Here is a 21,460-nt window from a genome sequence, read left to right on the forward strand (position 1 = left end):
TATAGCAATTAACCATATAATAATAACCATGACGTAACTGTCTCAATACTAATTCAAAAGTTAGTATTTTGTACATTAAGAGTAATATAAATTGTGAAATGTCAAATGATTAAAATTTGTTTTAAATACAAATATAGGTACAATTAAAAACGTATATTAGGCACATCGGATAACTTTTGCCACATTAACTAGTTCAAAGAAGGATAGCCTATATAGGTATACATACCCCACGATATGTACCTTGCAGTAACTAAAGTTAAATGGCAATAATGGCGTATAATAACTTGCACTTATATAGTTCCAATTAAACGATACTCGCTACTTATATATACTACACATAACAGTTGTTAAATGAAAAGTGTGCCATTATACGTTTACCCCATAGTTTACTATACATATATAGATGCTCATAACTGGCTTATAAATTAAGATAGATATCATACATAGGTAACAAAAAAGACCAAGGATAACAAATATCTGCAACGTCGTTACTTTTAAGTTTGATCATAGTTTTTTTCAATTCACTCTAATAATATATTAAAGCTAACAGCACAATAATTGCTAAAAATTAATTCTACTGAATGCAAATTCGCTTTGACACTATAACTATGTTAAAAATAGAAGACAGCAGTGATGGTTTTCCGTTCTGTGTACATGTAGGTATATATATGACCTACCAGGTCGAGGTAAGCTATATCTACATATAAAATATAATTTTCATCACCTACCGACCTACCATATAAAATAATAATGTATTGATAAATCTACGTGTGGATCTATTTTTAAATTGCAAATTTGCGTTAAATGAACTCTGGACGACAAATCTCTATTTTCCTCTGTACCTAATACTATTCATAGTCATATGCCTAAATACCCAAGTAACTGCACTCTATGAGATCTTACAAAGTATTTTGCTCAGTTTTCAATGTAGGTACCTACCATCGATTAAATTGATTTCAGCATCATTGACCACAATAGTTCGACTTTGATATGAGAATAATAACTTTTGCAAATGTATTTCTTCATTTTTAGTACGAACGTAAGTAATACGAGAATATTAAAATAAATACTAGTTATAGGTATTTTAATATTAATCTAATAATCTAAATAATCTATATTTCTTTAGTTGTAACTTGTCATCAATAGATATTATTGTCTAATGGTGATATTAATCAAGTCGTAAATCGTACTATTCGTACTGATATCATGATGGCACGATTTTAAATATCTTATTAAATATGTAATAGGTACATATAATCATAGATACCTAAAATATTATATTATATTTATTATATCGTAATATAGTATTATTTTATTACCATTTAAAATTATTAATTATTATTATTATTTTAATATTGATTTTATTTTGGCTGTGCCATACTACCACGAATTAAATATTTTAATTCATGCATACTACATTGTTCTGTGATACTACGTACTAACACAGCTGTTGTTGTTTATATAATGTTATCTAGACTATTTGCGTTAAGAGGCGGCTGAAGTGGTAAAGATAATGCACTAATTAGTGATAATGCGCCTAACTGGACGATCTATAATACAACTATAGTAGAGTTGTACTAGTTTAGGTATTAGTTTTAGAAAATTACAAAATGTAAATAGGTACTGAATAATTAACAATACTAGCCCCGCGTTATAGAAGACGTCGTAATTTAAACTTCTGTTGAATGGTCCATTAAAACCGTTTCGTTTCCAATGGCAAACGATACGGAAATTCTTCACTATTTATGGAATGGGAAGTTACCTGTATGTTTTCAATTGGATGAACAAGAAATTCATGGTATACAGAATCCAGAGCCGTTTTACTTGATGGTACCCAGAATGAGTTACTTTCCGTTGGTCTGTGACAAAGTAAGTTTTTGAAAAATATCAATATGATTTGATTTATATGTACCAATTGAATGCTATTGTTATGGACCATGGTAGTCATTCAATGGTAGGTGTGTGTATTTTTTTATGACCATGGACGTATTATAGTTTGAAAATCAATAAAGCAATATACTTGGTTATATTGGTTACGGAGATTATCCTGAAAAAAATATTATTTTTAATTTCTCCCAGAAGTTTTAAACCATATTTTATACCAATTTTTGACTTTTTATTATTATTATTATTGTAAGTACATTCAAAGTCTGTATAAATATAAATTTACTCGGTCTGCAAGAGCTTAATATTTTAATTCAGGATAGCAAGAAAAATAGAACCTTATCCTATTAATCTATCTTGAATTGAGACAATAATTTAGAAGATTTTTCATTTAAAAACAAAGCTGGTTCTATTTACATGGAGCTAGAAATATTAGCTTTACACCATTATACTATCATAATATCATTAAATAATAGCCTTGTGTAACAGACATTATACAAACAAACTATTAGCTAGTATAATAAAAGTAATTTATTGAAATCTAAATTATATTTCCTAAGGTAAAAAAACATTTTGTGAAGCATGTGGATCCTGAAAAACAAGAAATGGAAATGTGGTTAGAATTTAAAAATATTCCATTAAAATGGTAAGTTATTGTATTAATACTAATTTAAATAGAGAAATTTCAATTTGCTTGTATATTATGATTATGTTTTACTATCATCAAGATTCAAAAAAATGTCATAACTTTGAAGTAAATATATATCTTCAACTGTTATTATCTAGTTACAGAGTTAGAGCAACTAGGTGTTGTGCCCACCTTACCCTAAAACCAGCTAACCCATTGGAATTAATTAACTATAATTTTTTTTATAAACAATATAACTGCTGCAAAATATATTAACTTATGAGTCATGGTTCATATTTTTATGAACCAAATCATTTTTAACAATTAAAATGTTTATATTTTACACTGTTACATAGCATTATGCATGGGTCGTTTAAATTAATACATTATAGTTGGATTAGAGGTGATTGAATAGTTGAATGACAACATAAATTATTAAGACCATCAACAATTAACAATTGTTTTATTTAAAACTATCTTATTTCATATAAATCTTTTTCTCATTTCAGCAATGTTACTGATTAAATGCAAATAATATTTTTATTTTGTACAGTTTTATTATATTTATTATTTACAATATGACAACTATAATTTTATATTAGAAGTTAATATTTTATAACATTTAGTTTATAATTAAATAATAAATATTGAAATCAATAAAGAATATATTGTAATAGTTAAAATGTATATAGGAATAATCCTATTGGTGTTCTTTATGATCTCTTTACAATTGATGATAAACAAGTTGATTTACCCTGGCAAATAACTGTTCACTTTGATAATTTTCCTGAAGATCAAATACTGCGATGCTCATGCCGGTAAAAAATTTACTACTGATAAATGTATCCAAAAAATAAAAAAAATTTATAACTTTTTTTTTTAGTGAATCTGTAGAATCTAATTTTATGTCAGCAATGAAAGAAGCTGATATGCTAAAACACAGAAGTCAAGTATTTTCAACTATGCAGCGACATCAACACAATCAATTATGGACTGGACTACTTAATGGTGAATAAATAGTTTTTTTTTTTTTTAATATATTATATTTTGTAAAATAATACAAAACTATGTTTTAGATAAATTTGATCAGTTTTGGTCAGAGAATAAAAAACTAATGGAACCATCTGATGGCAGTTATTTTAAACATATACCTGTACATTTTTATCGATCAGGATCATCAGTTATGACACAAACACTAGTTAAGCCAGTTTCAGAAGATGGAAACCATATGACTTTGGGAGAACTGATAAAACTTAATTATCCATCAGTAGATAACCGTAAGTTTGTCTATAACATTTTTAAGCTTGTTGTGGTATTAAAAATATATTATTTATTTTCAGCTAAAATTTTTACTCATGGCATATGCATACCTCATGAAACGCCAGTTCAATGGATGAGTGAACACATGAGTTACCTGGATAATTTTTTACATTTAGTCATTATTTAATAAATAAATATATATATAACAATTAATATATAAAATATGTAATATATTAATATACATATTAATGTGTTAAAAAAAAAACTTGTGAAATAATATTGATAATTCTATAATTTCTAATAAGATCACCAATTTTTTTACATACTTAAAACATTTTTTATTAATTTATGCCAGGCACAAACCGGCCTTTTTTTATAGCCTTCTTTTTTATTTTTTCCTTTTTTTCTTGTTTCTTTTTCAATAAATTATTTGTACGTTTATCTTGTTTTTCTTTCTTGGTCTTTTCTAGAGTATTTTTTCTTTCTTCCCATTTTGTTTTACTAACCTTTTTTTGTCTATCTTTTCTAGCAATGGTTTTTTTTAACAATTCCACATTATCTTTAACTTTTACCCCTTCAGCTTTAGCCAAAACGTTATTCCAAGCATCACGTTGTTTTAATTCTTTAGCTTTATCACTTTCACCAGACTTTTCTAGTTCATTATACATTTGTTGCTTTGTTTTAATTTCATCTAAAGCCACTTTTGCATTTGTACTTGTTGGAGGTGGAGCGATTTCAGTTTGTTCTCCTAAGAAATTTATTCGATTGAATACTAATTTAGCCTTGCTATTAGTGCCATTTACTTTGGAAGATTTTTCATTCGGTTTTTCAACAGTGTCTTCAGATTTTTTTTCACCTTTAATTTTTTCGTGTATCTTTTTTTTTCTCTTAATTTTATTTTGAAGTTTGTTTTTAATAATTTTTCCTCGGTATGTATATTTCTTTTCTAAATAAAAATGAAAAAAAAGTATATATTTAGTTATGATAATATCTAAATGATATTTGATTAATAACACTATTAATTTGTAATATTATAAAATAATTGAATTTAACTAATTACAGTAGTAGTGTTAGTTAAAACTTTAGTTATTTTACTTGCCACTGGATATTACTAAATATCAATCATTATAAATATATGAACCTATAATATCCACAAGGTTAATTTGAGATATTACATGCTTTGGTGCTACTGCATATTTGAATCAGTATGCAATCATTACAAGTAACTAGAATAATGTTCACAAAGAGGTGTCCTCTTTTTTATTGATGAAAAAGCAAGTTTTATAGTTTGGATCGAACATTTTAACGGCTAGTGGTCAGGAAATAGCACACAAATGGTACTGTACTAACTTACATTTTAAATCAAAATAATAGTTTATTAGAATATAAAGATATATTTTTTGAAAAAAATAAATGGCATAAAAAATTAATCTAATCTAATAAATTAGTTCTAAGGCTAAAAATAATATTTCTTACCTCTTATCGCAGCAAGTCTTGTATGCAGTTCGTCTAAGCTTTGGGCTCTATTTATTTCGTCACTAGCGAGTATTGGCTCTAAAAAAAATCAAACTGTCAAAAACATAGTTAAAATATACAACAAAAAAAACTGATTACAGCTTACTTCTGATTTTTTTATCACTATCACTTTCTTCTGAATCTAAAAAAGTATACAAAGAAATAAATTAAACGTTATAAATGATTTACAAAAGAGACATTCAAGTTTAAGATAGATGATATTTTTTTGATTGATTTAAATAGTTCATATTGTGTATAAATAAACAAAAAATATAAATTTTAATTATGTAAACAACTCGACATAAAAAGTGAATTTAACTAGTTACTAATATCATTCGATAGTTGAAACTAATAAGTTTTTTTATAATTATTTTGTATGAAGTACAGTAATATTTTTCTGGCATGAAAATGCACATGTTTATACAATAATTTACCTGAGTCTTCTACACGCTCCGGTAATTTCACTTGATTTAGAATGGCACTGACGAAATCAAATTCTTTATTGAAGAGGTTCTTCACGTTGTCTGGGTTTAACGACAACATTTTTAGTTTTTTATTTATGTCTTAAGTAATAAATTTTAATTCAGTTGTCAGTAATTGTTAAATTTTATTATTTCAAAAGAATAACACATTTTTCAATGGACTGCATTCTATTATCATTTATTTTTATCACCATTGTCGACAACGTTAATTTTTGAAGTATATAATAAAATACCATTTTTTACGTAGTAAATAGACACACTGTTTGTTTTACCAACTCACGCGGCTGTAACATAATATTCCATTTCTAACAATAATATTTAATTTTATTATTAAGGAATATGGATCGCTTTTCTTTTACGACGGAACGTTCGGGTCTCTTAAGTCTCTTTAACTCAGTTACCAATATAACATTTTAGATTCCGAGGCGGCTATGAATGTATTGTTTTTACAATGATGTAATTGGTGTATATGGTCACGATAAGTAGTCGATAAAACTTATATTTAGATGGAGGTTTAAGGTTTTGGATATCAAATTGAATCTATTTCAAATCTAGTTTGTAGTTTAGAGGGGTAAAATTTCTAGTAATTGGTTTTTATATCGTAATAACAAAATAATTAAGGAATAACTGAAATTTTTACGAATATACAATTTTCGACAAAATTAATTTGTTTTATTTTGGTGGAACTCGAAAACGAATAATCTTAGGAACTTAAAAATGTATTAAAAAAATATAAAAATAAACACTGTAGAAAGTACACGCAAACAATTTTTTTAGATTTTCCTTGTTTGATGTAGGTATATTAGTTATCAGAAAAAAAAACAATAGCAAATCCAGACAAAATTTATTTTACACACAAAACCACAAACATTTTAATTTTTTTGATAGAGTAAATTGTTATTTACAAAACAATAATTTAATCTAGGTAAATTAGAGGACAAAAAGAAAATCAGTCATATATTAATAAATACATGTTAAATATAAGGAAAACCTTGAAATTACTCTGACTCACAGCCTTTGTTTTTTTTTTTAATGTACATTAATAAAAATATGTAATAAGTTCAATAATTGTAATTGTATCTTATACTAATTTAGTATAACACCTTAATATTTAGCTTGCCACAGGCATAGATAATTTATCATAATGACACAATATTAATAACAATTGTTAATGCAGCACAAATAAATACCAATTCTACAAATTTTAGTATCATAATTAAAATAAACTAGATGATAATGAACTAAAGCAATCGAGATTCAATAGTTAAATATGCAATTTAAGTAGCTATGGTAAATTTAATCCAACTATGAAAAAACGTGCATGAAATGATGGCTCAAAATGTAAACATACTACTAAAATCAATATTGGTATAAATTGAATTTGACATTAAATCCTATGATTGAGATTAGTTACATTTATAAAAACAATAATAAATTAATATAAATAATAATCATGTATAAAAAAAAAAAACATAAATATTACACAATGTTTAATAATTAAGTGTTGAATTTTCAAGTAAAAATAAAAACGTTTAAATAATCAGAAACTTACTACTTTTTCATATAATATTTAATTTTTAAGAAGTAAAATCAACATAATATATAGTTTAGATTACGAGTAAACATATCAATGTACTTAATACATGACTTACACTTAGAGTGTATAATTAAATGCTAATAGATAATGAGTAACAATAGTAAACAATATAAAAACCTTACAGATTTCATTTATTAATATTTAATGACTAGCAGAAATTCAATAAGCCTTCTTGTGATTGTACTTTACAATTTATATATAGGTTTTTAAATTTTAATAATTTATGTTTTTTCTAACTTAATGACACAATACTGACCAATAAAACAAATCAACTTTTATAACAAAGTGTTAGGAATAATGCATAGTATATTCCGTATTCAAAAAGTATCGAATAACAAGTGTAAAGGTTGATCAGCTATACTCTAATACACATCATACAGAATTTATGTCAGATATTATATTGCACGCACCAATTCCCTAATATTAAATAATGATTAAAAATATTCACTTAATTGATTTAATAAATAGGCTTTGGTAAACAGACTACAGGAAAACAGTACTGAACTAAGTTATAACTATTAATAATATTTAAATTATAGCACATTTCAAGTCTTATGGGTAAAATATTAGCTGCAATTTTTCAAAATTATAGACATTTAACATCAATAACATTAAATAATATTTTAAATATTAAAATATTATTATAAAGAGAATTAATATACAATAAAGAACAATAAATGATGATCAGTCTGAAAATATCAAGCATTATCATCACAATAAATTAAGTTAAAATAATTGTTTTAATTATGTTAAAACATTAAGAACTTTGATGAAAACTTATAAAATACAACGGTTTTTGTTAGATTTTCACCAATGGCCAAATTATTTTTCATACTGTAAATAATTACTGCATAAAATTTATATTATTCTAAATTATTTTAACCATCATTAATACTGTAATAAATTAATACCATTCAACAAAATATAACTACAATATTTTACAGATAAATGTAAAATATTATAAAAATGCCAATTAATATGTTAAAATAAATAATACATTTTGTACTTCATATGAGTTCAGTATGGAAAGCACCTTGTTCTTGGTCAAATTGAACAACCGAATGGGAAACTCGAAAATGTGGCTGTCGTGGGTTGCGTAAAAAACGGGATCTAGAGTTTGAGCAAGGTTTTGGTGAATTGCGTATTCGTGCTCGTTCCCATTCCATTAATAATGCATGTGTACGATGAATTTTTTCCAAACGTTGTTCTTCAATAGTTTGCGTATAATCTGCGCCCTAGGGTATAAATTAAATTGTATTAATTGAAAATAATAACAATTATTATTTTTTTTTCAAAATGAGAGTATAGTAGATTGATTATCACTTACCATTTCTATTTTTTCATCTAACATTCTAAAGAAATTGAGTTGACTAGAAGATAATTGTCTATACATAGAATTATGTATAAGTACTCTATAATAGTTAATGATGAATAAAGAAATAGTTGCTTACGGATTGACAAATAACGAAGTGGAAGACTGTGGACCTGACATACGTTGATGTAGTGGACTTGAATCATCCATTTCAGACATGTCACATAAATTGTTTACAGACGGTGTACTTGTCAGCTGTATTTGTTCTTCAACATGATTTTCATAAGCACTGCCCTCACTTTTTTCATCATCTAAAAAACAAATAATTATTAGTAAAAAATTTTAATTGTATTTATTGTAAATAAATTTGAAAATTGATTAAAATAAATTATTTTGATACAAATTATATTATAAGAATTCTTCAATTTTTAAAAGTATTTATTTTATAGAACTATACTTTTGAATATCATAATATTTTATTATATACTAGGGATAATAATGTCATTTTATCTGAAAAAATAATATAGTGAAACTACTGTATCTCTAATATACTGTATTGTTCGAAAAAAATCATCTATTACAAAAATATTTTATGAATCTAAAGTAAATAATTTTATCGATACAGTTTAATGTGCCTATATTGATAAATATTTAAGAGCTGACCAGAGATAACATAGCACATACCATTATACCAATCCTTTTACAAAATAATTTAAACTCTTGGACATTCAATGCTGTATTTTATTTCAATGTTTAAATTAAATTAAAGTAGACTCAATAATATCAATTGATATTGCATAGGGTACCTTAAACATATTATGTATGACACATTAACATCCTTTCATAAAATCTATAATTATATTTATCTGGACAGTATAATACATGTTTATATAGACTGATTAAATAGATATATTCCTAAACTTATATGATTATTTACATGTACATAATATTAAATATATATTAAAATAAAACATCTAAAAGTTTTGAGAATTTAAATTGAATACTATCCTAATAAAAATATAATAATTAAGTAGTTTAAGGACTGTGAAAAGTGAAATTATAATGTAAATAATAGTATACATTACCAGATTCTTTGTGCTTGTTTTTTTTCTTCTTGGTCTTTCTGGAATATGAGATTCCGAAATGACTAGGACCACAGCCCATATTATTAAAACAAACAGCAAAATCGTATCCCCCGCTTCACGGTCTAAACTGGTTAGTTTTACCGTCCAACGAAGGCATATTATGTAACTGTTTGTTAAAAATATGGCTAGATAATAGATAAAAAAGCATTCTGCCGGTTGTGACGAACACGAAGTAGCTACAGTCACTACATTCACATTTGAAGTTTGTTAAAAACTATAATTATAATACATTATGAATGGTTAGTGGCGGAGGTGTCTTAATACAATTTTAGCATTTTTTTTATTTTACAAATAAGATGTTCGAAGACTCAAATAGGATACTTTGATCGGGAAATTAAGGAACAATATGACAAGAATACAATGAGTAAATAATAATAGTTATTAAATATTATTTAATTTAATATTTATGTTTTATATTCGCTAAACATTAGTAATATTATATTCAATTATTAAAATTTTAATATCTCAAATCTCAATCGTGTTGTGGTGATTGTATTGATAATTTGATTTTGATAGTAAAAACTAAAAATATGGAAAAAGAAAAACAATATTAATCAACAAAGTATTATTATCGTAAACGGTCACACTGTGTAAGTCACAAGTGAGTTTTCAACTTTCAAAAGACTACACCATTGTACTTGTACATAAATACATAATACAAATACATTAATCGTTATTCGTTATTACTTTATTAGGCCTTATAAAGACCTGAAAGGACTGAATCGGGCCTTAAAAAAATAATAAAAGGGTTTGGTCAGGGTTTTTTTTGGTAGAACTTTTCGGGCCGTGCCAGGTTGTGCTTTTTTTGTAGAACTTTTTGGCCGGGTCGAGCCGGACTTAACCAAAGTTGGATTAAGCTTTTTAAGGATTTAAGGATTTTTACATCTCGCCTAGGTATTTTTTGTATGATAAATAATCGTTATTTAAAATAAAAATGATAAGTTTACAGTTTGACATTGGAATCACGAATAACAAATATTGGAATATTATGTAATTCGTGGAACGCAGTAATAAGGGGTATAATAAAGTTATTTATAAAAAATATCCTTGGACCGGACCGGGCTCTTTAACAGCATAGCATGATTTGAACAGGCAGGGCTTTGATAAAAAAAAATTGTTGAACCGGACTGGGCCATAAATTTATGGCCTTTGCAGGTCTATAATAGGTACATTGAATATTATGCATTTATTTTAAATTATGACTATAGGATACTGACTAGTTAGAATACAATCAAATCAATTTAGTCAATAACAATAAATATGCCTATTGTATAATATAAACATAAATAATAAATTTATATTTTTATATATATCTTTCATTTATAACATATATATATATAAAAGAGGTATATAGTTTTTGCAAAATCGAATAAATATCAAAACAAAAAATTGGGAAATAGTTTTTTTGTATTTTGTAGCGTATTTTATAATTGTGTACCTGGGTCACTACAATAGAGGCGCATGTATGAAATCTGAAATTCTAAATTCAATGATAAATTATTGCATACCTACAAAAAATGATAAGATTAGCTTACTAAGAATTAACCAATAATATTATTTTTATACATTTTAATACTTTTATTGTTTATTATAAAAAAAATAGTTAATATTTAATTTATTATACTACAGAAAAATCTCACCTATAAGCATTAACCTTCAAATAGCTGAAAACATTTCCATAAATGTTGATTGTCTTTTATCAATTTTTCAATACAAAATGATTTTTCAAATGTCAAATGTTCAGGATTCCTACAAAATTAGAATTTCAAACACATAGAAGTGCGTCGGTACATATATATTTTCGTTATTTTAAAATTTTATATAACAACTAATGAAGTATCTTTTATTAACTGTTTAAGTCTTATGATTGACTATACATTTTATTATTAACACAAATAAAAAAAAACTAGAATATTACAAAATCTTGTAAATTGATACCTAGTTGGTCTAAATATTTTGAAAATTTAATTGAGAATAGAAGGTAAATGACAATTTGAACAAAAGTAGAATATTTTAAGTATTTCAGTAAATATTTTTTAAATTACTACAAATTCATTATAAACCATATAATCCGTTATTTATCTTATCCTCTTTTGTATTAAACATAATGGTTATAAAAATTGAGTATGAGATTATGAATACATTTTTTTTTTTTTAAATCTTGTTAGGAAAAACTATTTTTTTTTTCAGGAACATTGTATTAATAATACAAGCAATTTAACTAACAAACAAAATTGTTTACAAAAATTGAAAAAAAATATAATAGTTATAGATCTAAAATCTATAAATCGCAAAAAAAAGAAAATATTTTGAAAATTAAATCATCTCTAGAAAATGCTAGTAAAAACATTTGATGAAAATTTTCAAGTTCTGTAAATAATTTCTGTCAAAAGTTATATTTAAATAAATACTACAATTTAAAGATCCAATTTACTATCAGAAACTATCTTTTAGACTAGAAAAAAAGACATGTCATAGTAAAAATCAATACAGTAGAATCCGCTTATTTGGGACACCACATAAAGGGGACAACCGCTTAATAGGGACAGATTGGCATAGTCCCAAACGAATGTATCGGTTTATTGGTTATTCGGTTAATCGGGACAGTCAGATAATGGGGACAAATAGGTCACCATCCAATGTGTCTCAATTAAGCGGATTCTACTGTACATTAATTTCTTTATTCAAAAAATAAAATAAAATATGGGAGTTAGGTTTAGTTTTTAATTAACATTTTTTTTTAATTGAAACAATCATATTATATCTAATAATTATTAAATAAATAATAATTATCTTCAAACTGTCTCCAATTTAATAAAAATGACCAACATTTTATTGAAAATATATTCTTGGTTTGGTAAATTTGATTTACATTTAATAGTAATCGTCATAATTATAAAATAATCACTTAAAAACTATACTTTCCTACATAGAAATTAACTTAAGCCAAGAAATAATTTAATAGTTCTACAATAAAAAACAAATATTTTTTATAATTATATTGTTTATTTTTATCATAAGATTTTATTTTTAGTACTTAAATTTAATTTAAAAAAACATTACAACTATCAGTATAATATATTTTTATTAATTATAGAATATAGTGATAATTAATATGATTAGAAAATAATAATATAATATAATATAATTATTTATAGTAAATAGTTGATACTAATGTATAATATATTAATATTGTACTATTTTAATAAAATACATTATCTATTTAAACAATGTTTATATAAATTCAAAGCTCTTGTTAGACATATTTAGAATATTCATTATTTTTTATTAGAAGTTAGAAAATATAGAACTATGTATTTAATCCAATGTTTCTAGTACATAACTTAAATACTGTATAACAAGTAATAAATTATACAAAAAAAAAAAAAAATATATAAATATAAAATAGGTATAACAAGTTAATATAATACCTACTAAATTTATCTCAATCTTAAAATAACTATGTATTTTAATTTTTAATAGTAGCAGTTTTAAAAATATCCCATTATAAAGGAATTAATTAGTTTACCAACATTTTTATCAAAACCAATAATAAATAACGTATTTCCTCGACCTAGATTTATTTGTTCATGATGTTTTCCATTTAGACAAAATATAATAACTCTGAAAAATACAGTGTTTAAATTAATTTATAATCATAATATGGACAATTAATTTTTAAATAGTATTAAATTGGTTTATGAATAAACAGGCTAATCTTTGGTTTTTTCATTTGGCAATACAGAATTTGTCATAAATTAGTTTTAAGATATAGTTTAAAAAGAATTGAAAAAACTGAATCATAAACCCAAAGAATTTAAAGAAGCGTGCAAAATCCAAACTAAAACAGTTAAAATTAATATTGGATTCAATTAATGTTACACAACCATAATTATAAGACTATTTATTGACATAGATTAATAAAAAAATATATTAAAGACTGGAGACATCATTACAATCATATATCATTTGCTCAGTTTTAATTTGGATTTGACTCACTAGTAGTTCATTAAGGCAAGAAATAAGAATCTATTCCAATTTTGTGCCATTAATGAGTCAAATCCTATTTAAAATAAAGAATTATAAATTATTGCATCAGTGAAATGTATTAATAGTTTATCTATAATATTAGTCATTATTAAATAAATTTATTTTTTAAGCTATTGTTTTTGGCCATGAATACAAAAATCAGAAAATAATAATCAAAGATTGGTTATAAACAATTTTAAGCTAGGGTTTATTATTAAAAAATAAAGCAAATATTTTGCTTAAGAATTACACCCGCAACTGTTATCTCCCCCTTAGAAATGTAAAATATAACAAAAACTGTGTTAAGCGGGATAGAACCACTCAGACTGCAGTGATAGTTAAAATTCAAAATTGAAATAAAATATAGTTGAGAACATTATCTGTGAAATATCATTTTTATTTTATTGATATTACATACAAAAAAGTTCTTATTGTTTCAAAATCCATTAATTTTGAACTTGAAAAACAATATTCTATAGCTTAAGTTTTCCTATTTATATATTGAAAATGTTATTTCTTATTTATAACTGTAGCCTTCTCGGTTCTTTCCCACGCAAAACAGTTCTTGCTGTTTTACATTTGTAAGATGGAGACAACACATGTGGGAGTGGCCTCCTCTTAAGAAGATGCCACAAACATAAATTACAACTATTTGTGTTGGTAAGAACCATTTAGGCTATTGTTCTTTTAAACTCATGCTAGATCTTACAGACATTATTACATTTTTGAAATTGTAAAATTCTTAAAATATGTTTCTCATGAATATAACCGTTTTATTGTCCATGTAAATTGTTTAAGTTCAAGTAAATATTATTACATAATATTATTGAAAAAAATATTTAATTCTAATTTGTACTTATTTGCTCATTTTAGACTAAAATATAGAAGGGAGGGGTGTTAGATGATAAGATCCCTTGCGACCACATAAGATAATTCTCAAAATGTAACCAATCAAGGTTTAAGAAACCCAAATTTTCATCATAAACGAGAAACACTTTAATCATTATTAAAATTTGTTTGATGAAATCATTAACTTAAAAACAATTTATAAAAAAGTATTCTTTTTTAAATTTTTTATTTTGATATTTTTTAAAATTAAATTATTTTTTTTGCTATGATATTGAAAAAATTAAAACCATATTTATTTATTTATTTATATTCTACGGTAAAAGTTCTATTTTTTAAATTATAGTAATAATTTGATTAATAAATGTATCAATTTTATAGTGATATGTTCTTTTTATTATTTTGGGGTTTAAAGAGATTACCTAAAAGATTAAATTTTTTGATCAAATTTGAAAAAGGTTTCTAGTGGAAAATTGAACTTAGTAGGTATTTTCTTCAGGAGATCAAAATTGAAAATTCTCATACTTTTTAAAATAACTGACTATTAATAAGTTTTATTTATATGCATTTAAAACCCACCTGTATGCACTAAAAAATCTTAAATATGCATAAATATATGCACTAAAATGTTAAAATATGCAAGAAAACATTAGCAAAAAAAATTTATTTTTGGAACATTTAATTAAGACAATATATTTTAAAAAATGTATTAAATTATTTAAAATTTATTTTAGTTAGTTTATACCCACTTAATGGTTTAGCCATCTACAACTTCGCTTTTGTTAGTTTTTTCTTAAGAAAAAAATGTTATTTTTTAAGTTTTTTTCTATATCATTTAACTATTGACAGTATTTACGTTAATTTATAAGTTATTTTGTATGTTTAAGCATATTTTAAATTTTAAATAATATTAAAATTGTCTGTATCAAACTACTTAAATATAAAATATGTGGTATCCTCTTGATAAACAAATTAAATAAATATAAGTTAATAATCTAATGCTTCAAAATAATAATAATACATACTTTACTGGGTTTTTAAAATGTGTTTGATATCCTTTTATAACTTTTTTAAAAAGTCTTAAATTCATTTTGTTAGTTCCCATAAATACAAATACATCAAATTTTTTTTTATGATCTCTAGCCCACTTAAATGTAGCTTGAGGATAAACTTCAGAAATAACTTTTTCATCAGAATCTACTGAATCTGAAGCCTCATCAGGTGTCTAAAAGAATCATTTAAATCAATAAGGCAGGATTATTTTTCAAATGTATGTTAAAATAAAAAATTACCTTAAATAATATGGATTCTAAATAGGCAAAAGTCAAAGGTTGGTTATAATCAATTTCAATCTTCTTAGATGTAGTTGGACTTTTTAAACTAAATATAGTTGGTTTATTTTCTAATTTTTCTGGGTAAATTAAAGACAGTGTTATTAATGTAATAGCTTCATGTACACTGAGCATTCGTGAACATGCACACATTTTTTTCTTCATACATAATCGACTGTCATATACTATCATTATTTTAAGACCTGTAGGATTTAAGAGCTAAAAAAATTATATTAAGATAATATATTTCCAATTTCTAGAATTAAAATAATTGTAAATAAATACTTCGCAAGTTTTTTTTAAAAGATCTTCAGATAGAAATGTTGTTAACTTGTCTACTATTTTTGGTAGAGGTTTTATTAAGAACAAAAAACTCGGTTGGTTTTGGTTGACATCATTATCTTTTGAGTGAGTCACATCCTCTACTGTTTCTTCTGTTGATTCAGGATTAATTTGTAGATTATTGATATTTAAATTTAATAAGTGATGGATACTGTCAACTAATTGGACTTGTTGTTCTCCCTGACTTTCTTGATATGAAGTTTCAGCTAATGATTTTTGATCATGTTTTGATTGTTCCTTTTCACCTTTGGTTGAAAACTTTTTTGATTTTTTTAAATTTATCGTAGATTTTTGATTTTTTGTTTTTTTATCACTTAAAGCTGAATTACATTTTTGATCATTCTGATTTTGAGTTTGTGTTTCTTCACTTAATAATTCATCTTCATTTTCTACATTTGATTGAATAATTACTTCTTCATTATCTGGTGCTTTTTGTAACTCTATTGATATTTTTAACTTATCATCAATTAATTCGGTTACAGTGTTTTCTTCCTTTTTCATAATATTATTTTGCAATTTCAAGATATTTCTGAAATTATTATGTTTTAAATATATTTTTAATTATTTTATAAAATAAAATTATTACTTACATTGCTGTTCTAGAATATTTAACATATTCAATAAATGATTCAATTGGGTGTATTTGTGATTTTTTTAATAAAGTTCTATTGTTGAAGCGTAAAATATATTCCCAAAGCCCTACTTCAGATGATGAATTGCAAAATAATCTGTTTTTAGCAAAAAAGAATGTGTTCTCCAAAATGGTCTTCAATGGCAAATTCATAACAAGTGAAGTTAAAATCTAAAATCAGTTTTAATTTACATAAAAATAAAACTTTAACTAGGATTATTTAACTTACAGTGGGATTTCTTTGCATTTCTCGTGGTATAACTTCGGGTTCATGACCCCATCTATTTAATTCAATTTCATATCGTAATGAACAAACATCCATTTGTTTTATGCCTTCTACTTGATTTAAAAAGTTGTAAATAAATTTCATTTGTTTATTTTCAAATGTTTCATCACTATTTTCAATACAGACGTCTTTCATTTTAGATCCAAATAATTTTTCAACTTTTTCAATACCACTCAAAGTATAGACGATATACATAATACGACCTAAAAATGTATTTGAATGATTAATAATTTAAATACTTAAAAAGTAATAATTATTTTAAAATTTAAATTACACGGTTCGTCGGAATGAATATGAATAAGTTTCATCACATCTCTATGACTCCAACCATCATAACGTTTATTTCTTACTATATGTTCTGTAGTTAGTAATGGATCTCTATTTAAATACCATTTAGTCATAGCTTTGGTAAAACCCCGACCATGACTATTAGACGTATTGGTTAAGAAACCTAAGCAAAAAATGTTTAAGTATTATTCTCTTGGATTTAACATTTTCAAAAATATTTACCCTGATCAAAAAGGATTTTATTAGCTATCGTGCAAAATTTAACAAACATCAACAACTTTAATCCATCTGTACATATTTCTGTGATTGCTTTATAAGCATCAGTAACCATTTTTATACATGATTTTAAATTAAATTTAGCACATACAGCCAATGCAAAAATCAGAAGCCGATCATCAAGAAGTTTATCTTCTTTTTTAATCTATAATTAATAAAAGTAAATAGTAATAGTAAAAAATACTTAAAAGATATAACTCTATACTTGATGTTAACTAACCTTTAAAATTATTGGAACTATTGAATTAATTTCTTCAGGTTTATTTTTTTTAACAATTTTTCCAATTATCCGTACACCAGTAACATCATCATGATGCTTTGGATCCGAAAATGAAGTTCTAATTGCAGGAGGAACATATATACAATATTCATGTCCCAAGTAAAAGTATCGTCGTAACTTAAGTTCAATTAAAGAATATGCAGGCATCTTGATAAGTTTTTTGAAAACTATTTTAACTAAAATAATAAATAAAATGTCCAATATAAATATATATATATATTTTATTTAAAACTTAAAAATGACAAAAGTAAGTAGCATATATAGAGTATATAGGTTTATTTAGTATAAAATAAATCATAATTCATAATAAAATAATGATGGTAAATGCACAGTTATGTACTCATATGTAAGTAAGTCAAAGAAAAAGAATTCAATTGGTTCTAATTTCTAGTACCTATAGACTATAGAGTCCTCAAACAAACCAATTAGGACCGAGCAATGCGGACTTACTTTTATAATTTACATTCGAATTTAACGAACTTCAGTATTCTTTGGCAGAAAAAAAATGTCAAATGCATTTAACTATACAATTTATAAAAAAATTATTTAAATTAATAATATAATTTATAATTATGAAAAAGTAAAAAGTAATGTCAACAAGTTGGTGGATACCACAAGCACTTAAATATATAATACAGATATGGAAATATGTAATACAAATTATAATATTATGTCCGCGTTAAATTAAATACTGATTACTGAGACTAAAATAGTAAATACTAAATTGTGTATTACGATCACAAATTCACAGATATATAAAATTTTTATATATCTGTGATTACGATACATTCGATACACTGATACCTTAGAATTTAGATCATAATGATCATATGATCTAAGACTGATACGAACTGTATGACCATGACCATTTATTCAGTATTTAATCAAATATTATAAATTTACTAAAGTACTTCACACACGTTCTGGCAACACTGGGCTATAGTTATAATCATGGTTACGAGTTATAATACTCATGACCACGAATTAAAATAGACCTATTTTGTCATAATAATACTGACTGGCTCAATTGTGGCGTATCCACGATTTATTTTACGGGGGTGTTTTAAAATTTAATAGACTTATGGTAAGTGGAGGGCAAGTTCATCAATAACCTCTGCCCTAAATATAGGTATATCTCTGTGGATATTCATTAATGCTAATAAGCCATTCAGCTTGTTTTCTCCAACGGTAATTCTTAAATAACTTTTAAGTCTACGGAGTGTTGAAAAGTAGCGTACACTCTCAGCTGTAGTGGCAAGGATCGTTGCCGATATAACCAACAGCCTGTGAATCGTATAGGAAAAATAATAGAACTACAATTTATTAATTATTATGAATGATTATTTCTTGCACTCGTGTAGACAAAATTGCACTGTGAGTAAGTTTGGAGTTTGGTCAAATATAACAAAATACGGCCGATGGTGGGTGTTCACACACCCTAAATACGCCCCTGAACTGGCTCCACACCACGGTTTAAGATATATCTTATCATTAAGTATAATATCTTAAACCGTGCTCCATACTCCATACCTGTCGCGAACATAGGGGGGGGTATTTAAACCCCCTCCGAAATATCAGGAACAAAAAATAAATTACCTGTCCTACAAATGAATGGTATGATATTTATGTAGATATTTTCAAAAAACCCCCGAAATTTTTTACTGCGTTCGCGCCAGCTCCATACACACAATAATTGCTTCGATTACAATATCTAAATGAACCGAATTAAGATATTATTAGTATAGGTGGCTAAAAGAAAAAATTTCAAAAAAAAATCATCAAAATTACGAAAATTTGCGAATTATTTTGAATTTAAAATTCTTAAATTTTTTAATATTCATGCCACAGATTTTAAAATTGATTACAACTATAAGGTTCATCATAAATTGTTTTGACTAGAATTAAAAAAAAATTGAGCGTAATTACATAAATAATTGTTGAGCGTTTGAATTTTAAACAGGGGTGGATGGGCAATATTTTCTTATTGGGAATTTTTTTAAAACTATAAAACATTATAATTATTATTAAAATAATAAAAATCATCTTTGGTTAATATTTTTTTAATAATTTACTTTTAGATTTTTAGAAGCTACTTTTTCAATTATTTGATTGGACTAATTGCAGTCAATTATGAATTATGGTCAATAGACAATAACCATTTCTTGATAAACATGTTCATAAAACGTTATAAAAGATCTTGTGACAGAGTAAGTGTAGGTATTCCTTAAATATAATAAATACTTTGTTGAATAAAATTTATATTTATACTTGCATTTGTTATTTATATTTAGGACAAAGGACTTGTAGCTCTAAAAGTAAAATAATCAAATTAAAATCTAAAAGTCAAATTATATAACCAAATATGAACTTTAACACCCAAAATATGCAATTTTAAAAACAAGAGTATTACCTATTGTAAATTGTAATCTATTTTTTTTATTTAGTTATAAATTTACAACTTACAACTTTACAATGGCTAAGTATCGACTATCCATCATATTTTGTGCAGTAATCCAACTATAAAAAAAAATGAATAGATAAATGGGAAATAAATGTAATTTGTAATCCTCAAATTCATCTAGGAAAATTTGCAAAATAATTCACAAAATTATAATTCAACAATTATATTATAATAACAACTTAAAAAAAAAACTGCGAGTTATTTAATATGATAGTGGTATCATTGTATCAAACATGTGGCTCACATGCTCGTACGGCTGGCGAACGCTTTCAGTATTTTTCTCGAAACTAGAAAAAATATTAAAAATCAAGAGATAATGAAATTAAAATGTTGAAACGTCAATATTTTCAACAAAAAAATTAACTCGACAAAATGGCTATCTTTAATTTTTTCGAAAAAAATTAAATAAAAAAATATATTTTTTTTAACTTTTTTACCAAAACATTAAAATAAATTAAAATATGAAATATTTGTATTTATTATCCCCGTGAATCTTATTAAAAACCAGAATTATGATATCTCTATTATTTCAGGATATATTGCAATGGGTAAATCTTCGCGGGACACCCTGAAATTGAATATTATAAACCAGAGCTCACTGGGAAAATCCTTATAATATAGTGATTTGTTTAGTGATTAATTAATAATATTTTTTATTTTGACTGTTTGAATTTGACTTTTTTTACAAAATATGTTACTGGGTTTCGTATACATTTTGATACTATAAATTAATAATTATTGAAGAATTAAATAATATACAAGACGATTACCTATATTTATTAACATTTTATTTTTGATGATATAATATTGATCATTTTTAACAATGTTACCTTTTTAACTTGATCATAATTTTAGACTTTAAACGAA

At 24.8% G+C, this 21,460-nt stretch overlaps 4 protein-coding genes across 4 annotated transcripts; 1 reads left to right on the plus strand and 3 right to left on the minus strand.

Moving 5' to 3' along the window:
- Positions 1-1,515: 1,515 nt before the first annotated feature.
- On the plus strand, positions 1,516-4,104 carry LOC132929302 (autophagy protein 5). The gene is made up of 6 exons (XM_060994559.1): positions 1,516-1,869; positions 2,445-2,530; positions 3,205-3,330; positions 3,396-3,520; positions 3,589-3,789; positions 3,853-4,104. Exons 1-6 carry the CDS (start codon positions 1,714-1,716, stop codon positions 3,957-3,959), a joined length of 801 nt encoding a protein of 266 aa, XP_060850542.1. The 5' UTR covers positions 1,516-1,713; the 3' UTR covers positions 3,960-4,104.
- Positions 4,047-5,947, minus strand: LOC132929301 (surfeit locus protein 6 homolog). The gene is made up of 4 exons (XM_060994558.1): positions 5,722-5,947; positions 5,394-5,429; positions 5,249-5,326; positions 4,047-4,718 (listed from the first exon to the last, which is right to left on the minus strand). The coding sequence occupies exons 1-4, from the start codon at positions 5,828-5,830 to the stop codon at positions 4,114-4,116; spliced, it is 828 nt and encodes a 275-aa protein (XP_060850541.1). The 5' UTR covers positions 5,831-5,947; the 3' UTR covers positions 4,047-4,113.
- Positions 5,948-6,601: 654 nt separating this feature from the next.
- LOC132929304 (uncharacterized) lies at positions 6,602-10,284 on the minus strand. The gene is made up of 4 exons (XM_060994560.1): positions 9,764-10,284; positions 8,818-8,989; positions 8,694-8,751; positions 6,602-8,601 (listed from the first exon to the last, which is right to left on the minus strand). The coding sequence occupies exons 1-4, from the start codon at positions 9,840-9,842 to the stop codon at positions 8,374-8,376; spliced, it is 537 nt and encodes a 178-aa protein (XP_060850543.1). The 5' UTR covers positions 9,843-10,284; the 3' UTR covers positions 6,602-8,373.
- Positions 10,285-12,889: 2,605 nt separating this feature from the next.
- LOC132930067 (uncharacterized) lies at positions 12,890-18,864 on the minus strand. The gene is made up of 10 exons (XM_060995726.1): positions 18,583-18,864; positions 18,073-18,308; positions 17,799-17,997; positions 17,563-17,739; positions 17,232-17,491; positions 16,962-17,173; positions 16,315-16,900; positions 15,991-16,248; positions 15,724-15,923; positions 12,890-13,447 (listed from the first exon to the last, which is right to left on the minus strand). Exons 2-10 carry the CDS (start codon positions 18,277-18,279, stop codon positions 13,315-13,317), a joined length of 2,232 nt encoding a protein of 743 aa, XP_060851709.1. The 5' UTR covers positions 18,280-18,308; positions 18,583-18,864; the 3' UTR covers positions 12,890-13,314.
- Positions 18,865-21,460: the final 2,596 nt, after the last annotated feature.

Source organism: Rhopalosiphum padi, chromosome 4 (assembly GCF_020882245.1).
Source record: "Rhopalosiphum padi isolate XX-2018 chromosome 4, ASM2088224v1, whole genome shotgun sequence".
NCBI lineage: Eukaryota > Metazoa > Arthropoda > Insecta > Hemiptera > Aphididae > Rhopalosiphum > Rhopalosiphum padi.